The 16437-nt window shown below is 29.9% G+C and overlaps 1 protein-coding gene across 1 annotated transcript; it reads left to right on the top strand.

The window, feature by feature from the left end:
• Window positions 1-5412: 5412 nt before the first annotated feature.
• Window positions 5413-7098, top strand: LOC129972715 (disintegrin and metalloproteinase domain-containing protein 10-like). The gene has a single exon (XM_056086957.1). It carries the CDS (start codon window positions 5413-5415, stop codon window positions 7096-7098), a length of 1686 nt encoding a protein of 561 aa, XP_055942932.1.
• The last annotated feature ends 9339 nt before the right edge of the window (window positions 7099-16437 follow it).

Genomic DNA, 16437 nt, shown 5'->3' with positions numbered 1-16437 from the left:
TGTATGTAAAAAGTAAAGTAAAAGGTAAATATAAGTAAATAAAAGTACACTAAAATAAAAAAAACGAGAGTGAAATACCTACTTCGGAGTTATTGTCCCAAGAAATAAAATATTTTTGAATTATAGCACTGTTTATAGGAGAGATTACAGGGTTTGAATTTCATCATTATACGAAAAGTATTGTTAAGGTATAGCTACAAATGAAATTTCTAAAAATTATTAAAATCAGAGATAATAATTATTGTAAAACTAATATTACTAAAAAAACTAATTTTATAGAGAAAATATTGCAATCATTCAAAAACTCCCACCTCGGGACTTTGACGAATCTCCATGTTTTAAAAATCCCCAAATTTGAACACGTTTTGTCCGTCCATCCGTATGTTTGTGAACACGATAACTTAAAAACGATTTCAACACGAAGGATGAAACTTGGTATCTGAACTTACGACCTAATTAGAAGATTTCTGTCAAATTTTGAACTAAATCCTTTTACAAAAACTCTAGCTGGCAAGTTGTTCAAGTAAAAGGGAACTGGTTAAGCTGATGAAATATGGTATATGGTTTTAACACCAAATTTGTTAATTTCTGTCAGATTTTGAGCAAAAACCATTCTGAGAAAGTCTGTCTGTTCGACGGCTGTCTGATATCTACAAATCTGATAACTACAAAGCGAGGAGAGCTAGATAGATAAAATTTTATATACAGATTTAAGATCTAAATTAGAGATACTTTTCAAGCGTAGAGCCAAATATATCAAAAGGTTCACCTTCTTTTAGTCTGTACTTTCACAAGCATGCGATAACTCAAAAAAGAATAACTTAAATACATGAAATTAGATGTGTGATTTTGTTGCTATAATTGTAATCCTGAGTCAAATTTTGATTTCAGTTCTGTTTTAAACGATTCTAAAACACAAATTCGATTTTCTTGTTTCTATTGCTAGATGCTAAGAATTATTCACCAAAATAAATCGCCAAATATCACGCAATAAATTAATCAGAAATACTAAATTCTCGCCAAAGTTTAATATTTCGTAACTACGAGCGGCCTTTGACTATTGGTTTGTTCGATTAGATCGTTCACTTTTTAGGCTATTAAATTATTATCATGTGATGCTTTATTTTTAAAAAATTTCCCCTTGTTTGATATGATAGAAAAACATGAATTCAATTGAATAAATTAAAAAGTTTATATATGACAAATAAAAGCCTGAGCGAAAATCTTATTACGGAGTAAATGATTGTCATAAACACGGGATTGCGCGTGGTGATAGATGATTTTGAATTTTCTTATAATATTTTAGATAAATTGTATATTAAATTGGATTGGAAATTTTGTAAAAATTAAAAAGGAAACTGTTTGGCAATAAAATTGATATCATTAAAAAGGCTATTTTTTTAATATTAAAGTCATGCGGAGATCATTTTGGTAAGATAATTATTTTAGAAAATATGGACATCAATTTTCATATCCAAATAATAGTGATTACCGCGAGTTCGCAAATTGTACAGACTAAGTCTATGGCAAAGGATACCGACGTGCTCTGATTGGTTTAAGCCTTGGCATCTTTTTGACAATGTTTCGCCAAAAAGATGCCATACCGAAATATATTTTTTCATAAAAATAAATAAAATATGTGAATTTATCCCCCGCCCCTATTTTTTACGGTTTACATGTAATATTAATCTGGGACCCATATACAGCAGAAAAGATTAAATCATGATACCTAAATTCAGGAAATATAAAAATTACAATTTATTAAAACTATATTTAGGAGTGTTTCTTCTTAATATTATTTTGATATAACTAAAAAAATTAGCTACGAAATCACATATTCCGTTAAAGCTTACATATTTATACGTTTTGGGCATTAAGTAATCATCTCCCCATATGCAGTTGATGGGAAAGTAACAAACGGTCAGCAACAAGTTTCAATGACTGCATAAATTATCTAATAAAGGTACGAAAATCATAGAAAAATAAGAATTATTTAATTGCTGCATCATATGTTGAGTAATTACTTTCATATAGTTTCATATATAAACCAATCAGAGCACGTCGGTATCCTTTGCCATAGACTTAGTCTGTACAATTTGCGAACTCGCGTGATTACCCATCTCCTGACAGAATTTTGCACTCGATTAACCTTCTGCTTAAGCCTAATTCTTTTAAATCTTCTTTTCTCTTACTGAATAGACTTTTGAAGGGCACAACGAACGCTTTCTACAACATTAATAATATTTGCAGCTATATTAATTAGATAAGAGATGCGAGGAATTCAGTGCAGCTATAAAAATGTTCAGTGGAGAATTGTTCGTTTAGATTTGATTGTTGCCGTTTGGCAATAAGTAATCAATTCGAATTCTGTACTACAAACGTTAGTGTTTTTCATAACTATTGTTCTTTAATGCCATGCAAGATATTCAATGCCTTATCATTTAATATCCAAACTTTCATTCGGGGTGATATTGGTAACACATTTATTGGGAAGTATGTGAGAACGTTTCAGGGAGACCACTTAAACCGGTTTGTGTTTTAAGTTAGTTTAAAGATTATTTTGGTGAGGGGATATTTGTGAACGATATAAATACAACCAAAATCTTACATAATCTTAAATTTAAATTCTAAATTTTGGAAAAACTGACAATTGACATTCTTTTGTCTTGAAAAGTACGTATGATAAATTTTATCAATATCAGACAAAACTGTATAAAAAAGATATTCAAACAAATATTCAACTTATATATGTATATATACAGGACAACTTTTCTATACTTTCTATAAAAGTTTCATTTAGGGTTGTCAATTAAACTAAACGGAGTGTTTAATTAAAATTCCAATTCTGATTGGTATCCGTACAATTAATGCAGTTCTTTTCAATCTTTGAAAAGCACTGCATGTCCTATACTAAGAGATTCTAAATCAGTTTTAAAATGAGGTTTAAGGTGTTTTCGAATGCAGCTTCCTTATATTTTTAAAAATTAATATGGAGAAAGAATTTTCGACTACTCTGACACTTTCTCTTCTACAAGAAAAGAAAGTGCCAACGAAACTGAAATTAAAGAAATCTCACTTTTAGAATCATGCAGTCAGTGAGATTTAATTTAAATTCCTTGGTGTCACTTTCAAAATCCCAATTAAATTTTCATTTGAAATAAACTGAAAAAAATAGTTTAAATGCTTATTGTCATGAAATCATTTAATGTACGATTTAACGAGATCTCTTATAAATATCCAATTTAAAAGATGGAGACATGCAGATACCTGAAAAATAGAATTTATTACTTTTTTATTACTTTTAGGAATGACAGTTCCTTGAATGCGAAGAACACAACTTTAAATCCGTAAATTAAAGTTAAATTCGTATGTACATATTAAAGTCCAAATTATTCAGTGAACTCTATTTCACGTTGAAAACTTTTCTGTAAATACACAGATAATACAGAATTAAAACTCTCCTACTAAATAAATATAAAGCTTATTTATTCTGTTGTATGTATTTTGTTGGAATTTAGCAATAACATTAAATGATTTATGGGAGGAAAAATAGAATTGCTATAAAAATAGCTCAAATTTGGTCATTAGATAATATTTTATGCGAATTAGAAAAAGCATTATGAAAATTATAAATTTTGTAATTATACTACGCATACGCAATGGAACATAATTTCTACTTAATTACAAATAAATTAATTAATTAATTGTTATGAAATTTTCCATGATACTTTCTCTTTGTTTTTCCTCCAAATTATAATGAAACAGGTTAGTTAAAATGAATCACAACCACATAAACATCCACATCCAAATCCATTTTTGGTACAGTTCTACAAACGGGTACCATTTGGCGATTTTCCGCCAAATTTTTATCGCCAAGTAGAGCGGACGCTGTAATCTTCAGAATTGTATTTCTCAATATTATGACTATTTTCAAGAGATTTTTTCTGGCGATTACAGCGTCCATGGGGCTACGGCAGGAGAAAAATTTGGCATGAAGTATACAAAAAGAACAAAAACAAGATTAAAGTTTGGCACCAAATTTGGCTGTACCCGTCCCTAAGATTTAGCCCCATTTTTTATTTCACACTGTTGCCGTTCGCATAAAACCATAAATCTTTTTCGTCACAAAATTCGTTTCAGTACAAAGTTGTTTCATTTAATATTAAAACTTCTTAGAACTTTGAAATTATTTTAGTTTAAAAAAATATTTTTTTAAAAATCACGTCTCGTGGTAATGATATGAATATTTTTTTAAGTCGCTACACCGTACTTTACCATATTTTTAACAAAATTTTGAAGAAAAAAAATTATCCTCTAGTTTAGTACTCTACTGAGAGTAAAAGGAAAAATGCCTTTTTGTTTTGTTTAAAAATAGATGAACATATAGGAAAAACATTGTTCAAAGAAGAGCGTAAATTTAACTCTAACTTTAACCCTCAACAGTTTTCACAGAAAGAACATTTCACTTTAAAAAAACATGTACTGTAAAAAACGTGCAGAAGAAGAAAGATTAATGGTCAAATTTGCAAATATGCATTTTTATATATAAACAGAGAAGATATAATATGCATATCATTTAAATGAACAATATCACTTAAATGAATAATAATTTAAATTTAGCACGATGGGTGACATTTATTTCATCATATAAAAGCTATGCTGCAAATTGTTTTTAAAAGTTTGATACAAGGTAAAGCACAAACGTTTTTATATTCCTTTTATATGTTATTTCAAACTTTAATTTCCTGTTCCCTTATTCGCATTCAAATAAATCTTTTGAATAAACTTTCTAGAAATCTTCAAAATTTCATAATGATACTCGAATTTCATCATTTCATACCATCAAATTAAATTTATATATATTGTGGATGTCTTTATTTTTTTAATATATCTCTTCAGCTGGCAACATGTTTCATTTAGTCTCTGTTATTATTGTTTTATAAATTTACTGTCAATCATGATGAATGCAGAACTTGCAAAGATATGACAGAATTATAAAAATATTTACAGCGTCCAATTCACAAGGATCAAATGATTATCTTAAATAAGCGTATAATTACGCTTCTGAATACTATTTTGATGGTATCAATTTCTTTCTCATCTTCTAAATGCGAAGAAAGACATTTTAATGAATATTTAAATAGCTATGAAACGGCAGAATGCGAAGTTGTTAAATACAAATATAAGAGGAGTACAAACTCTATGAAGAATGGAGATACGAATCATAATAGAACAATTGAAATCAAACTTAAAGCCACCAGTAAGACTTTTAACTTACTGTTATTTGAAGATAAATTGTTCAGCAATATATCGTTTGCTTCTTCATTAACCTCTGAAGACAAGATTGGTAAGAATTCAATCACAAAGTTTTACGAAGGTGTGTTGAAAGATAATCCTTATCGAACATCTGTTATGGGTTATCTACACGAGGACACTTTCTGTGGCACAGTTTTGGAAGGAGGTGATACTTATTTTGTTCAACCAGTTCCATTTTTAAAGCCAACAGCTAAGTTTTCTAATAAGGTTGTAATTTATAAAACTGAAAACTTAAACCTGTCACTTGCAAATCAAACTTTTGTATCATCTTGGCACTTTTTATCCCGAATATCAAATGTGACAATAAACTCTACTGTCGAACGTGAAGGCATTAATTTTAAAAACAAGACGGCAGATTTGTTTTGTGAAATTGAAATAGTTGCTGATCATACTCTGTATCAGTTCTTTGAAGAAGATTCAGATAAGTTATCAGCTTATATGTACCTCCATGCAAAGCATGCTGACAAAATATTTAGAAAAACTGATTTCAATATGGATGGAAAGCCGGATGGAATAAGAATTTCGGTAGCAAGAATAGATATCTACAAAGCTGCTAATGAGTTGAATTATCCAATGACTTCAGCAGAAACACTCAGTGATTACTTGACAAAATTTGTAACGAGAGAACAAGAACCTGAGTTTTGTCTTTCAATAAGTATGTCTTATAGGTCTTTCAGAGGCTCGGCTATAGGTGAAGCTTTCAGACCAGATGCAACCTATCCAAATATTGCAGGTGGAATATGCGAACAGACTCTTATAGATCAGCATGAAAATGTAATGAATTTCAATGTTGCTGCTATAAATCTACGACTTGAAGACAAACCTTTATTACCATTGGCAATTACACTCTTAGCTTTTACCCACGAAATTGGTCATGGCTTTGGGAGTGACCATGATGACCCAACATATAAGCCATGCTCTCCTGAAGCACCTGTTGGTAAATATTTGATGCATCCAAAAGCAATTCCAGCAAATGAACAACGACCAGAATTTTCGCCATGCAGTCGGATAGCCATGCGTGGGGTTCTTAGCAAGAAAGGTGACTGTTTGAAACCAAAAGATCCTAAATGTGGCAATGGAATTAAAGAAGGCTTCGAAGAATGTGATTGTGGTTGGTCAGAAATATGTAACACATTAGATCCTTGCTGTAATCCTTCTAATGTTGAGTTTCCAATCATAGGATGCACATTAAAAGGAAATGATTCTCAATGTAGTCCCAAGGAAGGTGACTGTTGCACTGAGAAGTGTACTGTAATTAAGAAACCAGAAACTGTTTGTTACAGTGATGCTTCGAACTGCATTACAAGTTATTGTGATGGTGTAAGTCCAGATTGCCCTGTGCCAGAAAGGAATATTAGCGAATACCCTTGCCACATAAACCCACTTACATGCAAAGATTGCAATGAAACAGTTTGTGCTTTAAAAGGCCTAGAAGAATGCCACTGCATTCATAATATACTTCTTGAGTGCTTAATATGCTGCAAGACAGACGATGGCTGCGTCCCTGCCTCTAGCGTAGGCATTCTTAATCCTGCAGGAGGGAAATACATTCACAAAAGCGGTACAAGATGCAATTATGGAATTTTCTATTGCGATGCTGCAGGAAGATGTGTGAATCCTGGCATGACGGAACAACCCGCAAAACATAAGAAAAGTATAGTGTTGGTCGTATTCTTGGCTCTTCTTGCCGTGATTGCAACAGGAATATTTTTTGTTATACTGTACACATCTGCTCCGGCTATCAATCTTGAAAATTTATTTTTGTCGCGTAATCATATATAATAATCGTTTATAGGTAATAAAAACGTATTGCATTTTGTGAAGATTTTTGTTCAATATGAAGCTAAAAATTCCATAAGTGTATGAAAAACTGCTAATAATAAATCACGTTTACTCTCTCTTTAGAAAATAATAAGTTAAATTCGGTTATTTTTATACTAAGCGCAATTTTTTTTCCAATCTTATGATTTATTTACTAGCCTCCTTTGGCAACCAATTGATTCGTTGTGAATGCTGATTATGTTTAATTTCAGTTTAATATCCTATGAATATTTAATACACATAATTCTCGAATCAAAATGGTTTTAATTCATTATTTTCTAAAAAGACATTGAAGTCATTTTATTTAAGTACGTTTATACTAACCTCCATTATTGTATAAATAAACCTACTTAAGGGGTTAAGTTGCATGATATCTTATTAGTTAACGATTAGTGTTATAAAAAGCAAAACTGTTTTGGTAATTCATCTTCTAATTGCATGTTATTTTTTTTAGGATCTATAAGTTTACCGTTACTTCTCATATAAGCTGCGAGAATAATAAACTGAATCTTTTTCCTTATCTCTCAATTAAGTTAGAACATCACGTGACAATTATTGGAGGAATTAATAAAAATGGTTTGAGTGGCACTGCAATATTGGAAACTGTTGTTTCAAATTATGCAAAAAATTTTTAATGACAAAATTCAAAAAATTTCTACGGCTGTTTTTTAAATTTTGGGATGGTGCAAAGATTCTTTTTTTTTTCAATCATTATTTCAGAAACTCATGAAGAAAACGTCAATATCCCCTTGGTTTTTACATAATTAAAATTCTAATTAAAGTATTAAATAACTCTATGAAGTACATATTTCCATACCCCAAATTATATTTCTGATAAATTTGCTCTGGGTCTAACGATCTGCCTTATAGGCTGGCAACACACACATACAGAAACATGCACGCATGAACTCCTTTTTTTATTAGTTGAGATTTATTCTAATCCGGTGTAACGATCTGAAACTTCAAACTCTAATTGGGTTTATTAATCAAAGGCTTTACGAAACTCTTGGTTATTTCTTTCTTCTTATTGAAAGGTTTATTTTTTCTTAATTTAGCTCAGATTTTTGATGAGATGGAAATGCATCGGCAGCAATGTCCTCCTGGAAAAGGAATTTTGTCTGAACCTTTCTTCTTTTTTTTTAAATATATGCGTGAAAAAATCATATAGAGAAAAATAGCAAAGCCAACAAAAGTCGTCTCCCTAAAACTTTCTAGAATATTCTCTTATAAAAACTTATCCCAGAGTGCACCTTGCTTGACATTGACGTACAATAGTTACAAAATTTTAAACTTTTTCGCTAATTTAACATTTTTTCTGAATTTATCGTGTTACCCTTGGCGAGGTTTCTGACGATCATTATCTGGCATCAAGTTAATATTACCCGAAAATTGATTCTTTATTTTATACTCGGTTGTTTCCAGACGATTGAAAAAAAAATCTGCTAAAAAGTTACATTTGTAGCCAAAAAAAATCTTATACCTAATTTAATATATATGTAACTCATTGAATTTTTGAGTTATTAATTTTATATGTTTCTGGGCCGGCGTCCTGGCATAGGGGTAGCGCGTCTTCCCCGTGATCTGGGCGTCCCGGGTTCGAGTCCCGGTTTGGGCATGGTTGTTCTTCTGTTGTTCTATCTGTGAGATGTGTGAATGTGCCCTCCTGTAAAAAGGGGTTGTGCAAGCGAATGAATGATGCGTGAGTGGCAAAGTCGTACTCTTGGCCCTAGTTGGCGCTGCTATAAAAAATAAGAGACGTTCCCCCTCAGGCTTAAATCGCTGTCTTCGTAACAGCGGGCTTGTCAGTGGCAAGTGCCATAAGAAACAAACAAACAATATGTTTCTGAAAGTACTGTCTAACAGACGGGCAACCTCTCGTTGGATTTCGCACAAAATTTGATAGGTATGTGCATTATACATGTTAAAAATGCATACCGAATTTTGCCTATCTAACTCTATTTTGTTATTAAAGTGTTAACTTGTATTCTAATAGCCGAATAGACAGACAGCCTCTGAGCAGATTTTACTCAATTTCATAGAAATATATCTAAAGATCTTATACCAAATTTCATACGTCTAGCTCAAAATATTTTTGAGTTATTTTTGTCACAGACAGACATTTTCCATAAATGAATTTTTCGAACTCAAGGACGTTTAAAACGGAGGGATTAGTCAAAATCTCGAGTTCAAATTTTTTGACGATTACATTACTTTCTCTGTACTTCGTATACGAGAAAGTAAAAAAGGAAGAGTGTGTTTCCTTTTTCGAATTAATTTATTTATTAATTATCTTAAAATTCAATGACTCATCATCAGAATATCTTGTCATTTGATCGTTCTTAAAATCTTTATTCTTTATGGTTTAGTGACGGAGAAATAAGACTGTCAACTAAGTTATGTCAGTTAATAAAAGATTCGAAATAACATTTTTTCTAATTATACTGAAACATTTATATTCTTCAATTGGCTTTGAATGTTTTTTATAGATTTCAGTGTGCATAAAAAGAATATGTTCTTAAAAATTTTCTGTCACCCTCCAATTTTAAGGTGTACGTCACACTTAAAACTTCAAAAATAGTTCAAAATATCGATTTTTATTATTATTATTATTATTGCTTCAAAATGTTCTCTGAACCTTTAGCATTCAAACGATACCAAGATGTTTTCAATATTTGGAATATTTCTCGAGTTATAATTATTTTTCTTGAGGTACTTTCACTAAAAACTCTAGTTTCATTTTTTTTTTTAACTCATTTTATGAAGAATGATATTTTTCCACTATGTTGCTTCATTCATACAATCATAACTCAACAAGAAATGAACCAAATACAAATATTTATATATCAAAATAATCTGAATGAAACAGTGGATGTTTTGTGCCTCAATCAAAATTATATTTATAGAAATAAGTTTTAATGGCTATTTAAAAGTTAAAATTTCAGAAAAAAATCTCGCTTTTTCTATTTATTGTTGATGAAAAAAATGTTAGAAAAAACTATATATTTTTATAACTTGATTGAGGCAGACAACATGAAGACTAATATTAGGCATAGTTTCCAATTAGAATTGTGTGTGGTACAAATTAGAATTTAAGATATCATGTTTCAAAAATTATGCTAATTATCTCATTAAATATTATTTAATTAATTAATAATTAGTGAAAATTGTTTTTTTTTCTCACTGAAATGAGTTTAAACATATATTATTGGCCTACTGTAAAAAAACTGGATTTTTAAAGTTAAAATTAAAAAAAGAAATTTTCTAGTGTGTACGTACACCTTAAGGACTTTTTGAATTTTAGGGGCTATCCTATAGCAGTTATAATTATATTACGTACACTTGGTCCAGAGATACATTTTTTAAATAGTAAAATTTTCTGTCCAGTTTCGATTTTAATCGGTTGAAAAAAAGATATCCAAAAAACACATTCGGTTTTCTGATTATTGCGTACTAACCGCATCTCAGTGATCAAACGCCAAGATTGCCTTCTATTAGACTCTTTTGTAACTAATGTTTGTTAAAGTATATATGAAAGCTTCAAGGAGGCTATTCCTGCTTTTTGCTTTTGGTCCAATTATTTTGTTTAAGTTATCTGTTCATGTTTTCCAATTGCTTTGTTATGATTACAAATTATTATATTTTCGGTTATTTAGAATTGAAAAAAAAATAGTGGCAAAATGGAAAAAAAAAATTATCTGAACTTACATTAGAATGTGATCTGACGTTTTGATCAAATACTGCAGTTTCGTAAAAAATTGTTGCTTTACATTATAAGCAGAATTTGAAGATTTCACAAAGTTTGTAGTGACAATGAATCCGTAACATTTATCAGATATCGACGCACAAGCTTCAGCAAACCGCTTACTCATAATATAAAATGGCTGATTCTTTTTTATTTAAATTAATAATTTTATTTTAAGTCTACCGACAAAAATGTGAGTAGTAAATGTGTTTCTGCTCACCGCACATTGAGCTTTGTCGTTTTTCAGCCACAACACAACGGATGCTAGCAGTTGAAAACGTTCATTCCCGGAATAGGGTCAGGGGATTTCATCTAAACATTGAATTAAATCAGAGAAAATATAACTGATTTTATGTACTCTGATTAAAAATTTTAATTCAGTACTTGAGGAAAAAGTTTAAAATTCGTTTAATGATTATAAATGTTTTAGACTATTGAAAAAATATACATCATATTATCAAACTTAGTAATAGGAAAAACAATTTACTTTTAAGGATGAAAACTGCTTCGATAAATCAATTTTTGGAGAAAATATAAAAAATGGAAGGAAGTTAAATTTAGAAGGTTAATTAATTAGGAAGTTAAATTAATTATTTTGGAAGTTAACTTAATTATTTAGGAAGTTAAATTCATTATTTAGGAAGTTAAATTCATTATTTAGGAAGTTAAATTCATTATTTAGGAAGTTAACTTATTTAGGAAGTTAAATTAATTTGTATATTTTCATAAATGTCACTTTAATGATATTTATCTCTCTTTAACAGATTTTTTTCTCCTATATGAAATACGGAGAAATTATTGTAATCGTCAAAAATACAAATTCGATATTTTGACGAAGTTCCACATTACAGATATCTCCGAGTCCGAAAAACATACTTTTGGAAATTATCTGTCTGTTTGTCAGTCTGTCCGTCTGTGACTACGATAACTCAAAAACGCTTTCAGCTAGACGGATGAAATTTGATATACAGTAATTTGTAGGTTTCTTTCAAATTTGGAGCTAAATTCTTTCAGAATAAGCAATCTATTCATTTAAAATGAATCTTAAATCATTTTAATGCTTTAGTTTTAGATATTTTTATTTCTTACTTTAGGAGCCAGGTAGCATTTCTTAAATTATTTGAAGGAATTGAAGTAAATCATATAATAGCCTTCTGAACTATAATGTTCTTGTTTTATATTTCTTTTCAATTAAAAAAAATATTTCTTCCCATTTTCAAAACTATTAAAAGTTTTAACTTATATAATTTTGCTTCATAAGGGATTTTTTTTCAAACTATTTTATACAAAAATTTAAAAATATAAGTATTTTATATTTTATATTTTTTCAAAACATTCACTCGAATGTAATGACATAAATTAATATTTCAGTTACAAATTCGCAGATAAAGCATATCACAACACTCAACACACATCATGCAAATTAATAAGTAAAAGCAGACTATAATATTAGCCTACTGACAGAAGATTTAAAAAGTTACAGACAAGATTATTTATTATTTCTCAATAAAAGGACAGAGGTACCGAAAATCGATTCTAGGTCTAATTTTAACTTGTATTTTTTTCTTATATGGCCTTGTACGACAATTCAGTAGAATTAGGGAAGTACCTTATTGGCATGATCGCCAAAGCTGATTACTAAGGTCACCGCCTAATAGGAAGCAAGTTCGCCAATTTGCGTTTGCTAACTATATCTTTTAATACGACATCTAATCGATAGCTTTACGGAGTTTCAGGTCGAATTCAGAACAAACCGGCAACTGAGAATGAAAGAAAGATTTATATCAAATTAAAATAAAATATTTACAAATTGCTTTAAAAAGTTTCGCCCTTTTGATAAGAAATAAAATTAAAATAATATGCTTTTACAAATAAAGTTATTACATGCATACTAATAGCATGCATGCACAGAAGCTATAAAAGCGGTAGCTCAAAGTTGCAGTAACTTAAATGTATCAAATCTGGTATAGGATTTTGTGATTGTAAATGTAGTTTTGTGTCAATTTTCTGTTTCAATTGATTGAGAAAAATGTGTCTAAAACCTAAATTTCGATTTTTGGATACTGTTAATGCATGCCAGGATTAATCGCCAAATAACTCGCCAAGGAAATACAATAGATTCGGTAAAAATGTTATATTTCTGCCAAAAGTTAATATTTCGGAACTATTATACGCCAATACCATGTAATGCGCTCTCAGGCTTGGACACTTTAGTAGAGAGCATACGAGAAAGTTTGGGGGACACCACTGCAGCTGGTTTCTTCAACTAGCAGTATAAAAAGTGTTAATAAATTCACGCTTGTTTGATTATCATAATTGGTAATATCCCAAGGACAATAATGAAAATTATTGATGTATATATGATTATTTTCAGCTCTTAGGAACAATGGGTAAAGTAAAGAAGGATACTTTGCAATAATTATTTTAAACTGATTTGTTTCAGAGTTATAAAGCTTGAATTTCATAATCTATTTTTTTTCACACACTTTCCAATGTATCAAAATTTTGAAATATAGCGCAATTCTGTATTTTTGACTTTCATAATAATTCAATATTTTCAAAAATTGAATTAATTTAATTCAATTTTAACTATTTTATGAAATGTGCTATCTGATAAATAATTTGGAAAAAAAAAATTTTTTTTAATATTTATTACAAAATTATATAAATAAGGTTTTTAGAAACGCACTTTTACTAGCGTTCTAAAAGGTAGAAAAGTAGTTTTTATCAAAGCTGTTTGAACGAAAACAAATTTATAAAATTGTAAAATGCAAATAACCACACTATAAATAAACTAAGCTTTGCTGCATGTTATAGAGAAAATTTTATCAAAAAGCTATAGTTCCATCAAAACATTTAGTCTTATTTTTGCAAATGTTAGAATTAAAATTAATTACTTTTTTTAGGCATTAAAGTTGTAGTATTTTCCCTTTTACATTTACTACACAATATATATATATATTTTTTTATAAATGGCACAAGCAATAATTTATGGACGCACATATTTATACGACTTATTCCATTAAATACATATATTTCAACCTTATTAAATAATAAGATGAAATTTTAAATAAATGTATTATGTGCTTAACAGTTAGGAAACTTAATATTCTAGACGAAAAAGCTAGTTTCCAAGGGCACTAATTTTATTATAAATTTAATTATTAATTAAATAATATGCCTCTGAGTATGTGCCCATTCAGTAATTCAGGAATCTTGTTATATTATATTTATATTATACATAATCATCTGCACATTAATTCTGATATGTGTGTGTGTGCGTAATGATATTTTAATTCTAATTTTAATTTAATTAATTTCCGAGATTTTATCTTAATTTAGCCTATAGTAACTTCATTCTAAAATATTCTCTTATTTCGTGATCCAATTCCACTTTCTCTACGTAATTAATCCGAGAGCTTTGTAAAATTGCTGAATCGGCTAAAAGTCTAACTTTCCCACAATCCGCGTGAAGGGACAAAATACCGCTGACGAGACAAATTCTTTTTTAAAACTTCCCTGTGTTTCTCCTGCCTTGTTGGCGCGTGTAGCGAAAATTCCTATCGAAATCTCATTATATATTAGCACTATGAAGAAATATTTTCCCTATCAAAATCTTAGGTTATATAAGACCGGAGATATCCAAAAATGTCCAAGAGCCTTTTCCTCATTTCTCCCTATGTCGTTCTGTTGTGTGTGCGTGCTCATCGCTTGTACATATGCCTGTTTCTTCAAAATGAAATAAAGCGACGTCACGAAATCGAAAGTCTTTTTACTGTCTTCAAAACTGCATCCTGCTTCATATAAAAGAATACTTATATATATATATATATTGTTTGTTTGTTTCTTATGGCACTTGCCACTGACAAGCCCGCTGTTACGAAGACAGCGATTTAAGCCTGAGGGGGACGTCTCTTATTTTTTTATAGCAGCGCCAACTAGGGCCAAGAGTACGACTTTGCCACTCACACATCATTCATTCGCTTGCACAACCCCTTTTTACAGGAGGGCACATTCACACATCTCACAGATAGAACAACAGAAGAACAACCATGCCCAAACCGGGACTCGAACCCGGGACGCCCAGATCACGGGAAAGACGGATATATATATATATATATATATATATATATATATATATATATATATATATATATATATATATATATATATATATATATATATATATATATATATATATATATATATATATATATATATATATATATATATTATGTTAAGTTTAATATAAATCTAAAGAAAGGAGTATTATACATTTGAAAGGAAAAATAAAGAAATATCCAAACTTGCCATCCTTTTAAATCTCCTTTCTCATTATTTCAATATCATATAACCGAATTTCGAAAATGTATTCATTATATAATTAAATTTATTTAAATTTTCCAGACATACAGCTGTTAGACACTTGTAAAATAGAATGCTATTTACAGTTGTCACTTTGCAGAAATTTCATGCATTAATGCTTTCGCAATTCTTCAACCTGAAGGGGTTATGCGCTTCAGAATCATCGATTTTGTTCTTTATTGTTTAAGCGCAAAACTATTCGAACAAGTTGAATAGTTATGAAAATCGCTGACATAAGCATAACCACTAGACCATGATTATGTTTACGTTAGTGATTCAGCCATCTACATCGCCATCTAAATTCTTTTTTAAACTAAAATGATACTTTTGAACTATTATTAAATCATCAAAATAAAAAATCAGAACTCGAAATTTTTCCACATTTTATACTTTCCTGAGTCCAAAAACATAGTTTTGGGGTTATGTTTGCTTGTCTGTCTATGGAACGATAACTCAACAACGCTTTGAACTGGAAGAATAAAGTTTTGAAATCAAATTGGTAAATCTTTATCAGATTTTGAAATAAATGTACTTATCAGTTTTAACGGAGACCAAAAAGTGCCAAGAAATAATTTCGCCAAATAAAAATATATATATATAGATCAAATCATGTATGAATCACATGCAATATAGTTTGGCAATTGAAATTGTCAAATTGGCGAAATTTTTTCTTGGCGCTTTTAGGTCGCTGTTACAACCAACAACTACCGAAAGAAATTCATTCACTGGAAGAGGATATCTGCCTATTTAAATCAAGCGAGCGGCAAGAAATGTGTAGATCCGTGCCAAATATTGGACCAAATCATTATAAAGTTGACCATGTGCCTGTCTATACTTTCGCCTGTTTGTGAATGTGATACCTGAAAAAAGTAACGATTAAGATAATGAAATCTGGTCCACAGTTTTAAAATCTAAAGAATAGATCCTTATCAAGTTTTAAACCATTTTTGTTGAAAGAACTGGCGGTCTGTACTTTCTCGTGCATTCAAATGCGGTAGCTTTAATTAAATAAAATTTTTATATGGGATTTATAATTTATATTGCAGTTTTGTACTCAATTTTAATATCCACAAGGCGGCCAAAATGCAAATTCTTCAATATACTAGAAGCACGAGATTTTCATTGCTGGAATCTGAAAACAAAAATCTGAGCACTCATAATACTCACGGCTTTTACCAAGGCTCACAATTTTA

The sequence above is a fragment of the Argiope bruennichi genome, chromosome 1 (genome assembly GCF_947563725.1).
Source record: "Argiope bruennichi chromosome 1, qqArgBrue1.1, whole genome shotgun sequence".
Classification (NCBI taxonomy): Eukaryota; Metazoa; Arthropoda; class Arachnida; order Araneae; family Araneidae; genus Argiope; species Argiope bruennichi.
The sequence above is the reverse complement of the archived record's forward strand: the minus strand, read 5'-3'. Positions and strand labels throughout refer to the sequence as shown.

Bases quoted from the DNA above. Each gene is read 5' to 3' on its own strand.
- LOC129972715 (XM_056086957.1), top strand. From the start codon at position 5,413: ATGGGTTATCTACACGAGGACACTTTCTGTGGCACAGTTTTGGAAGGA.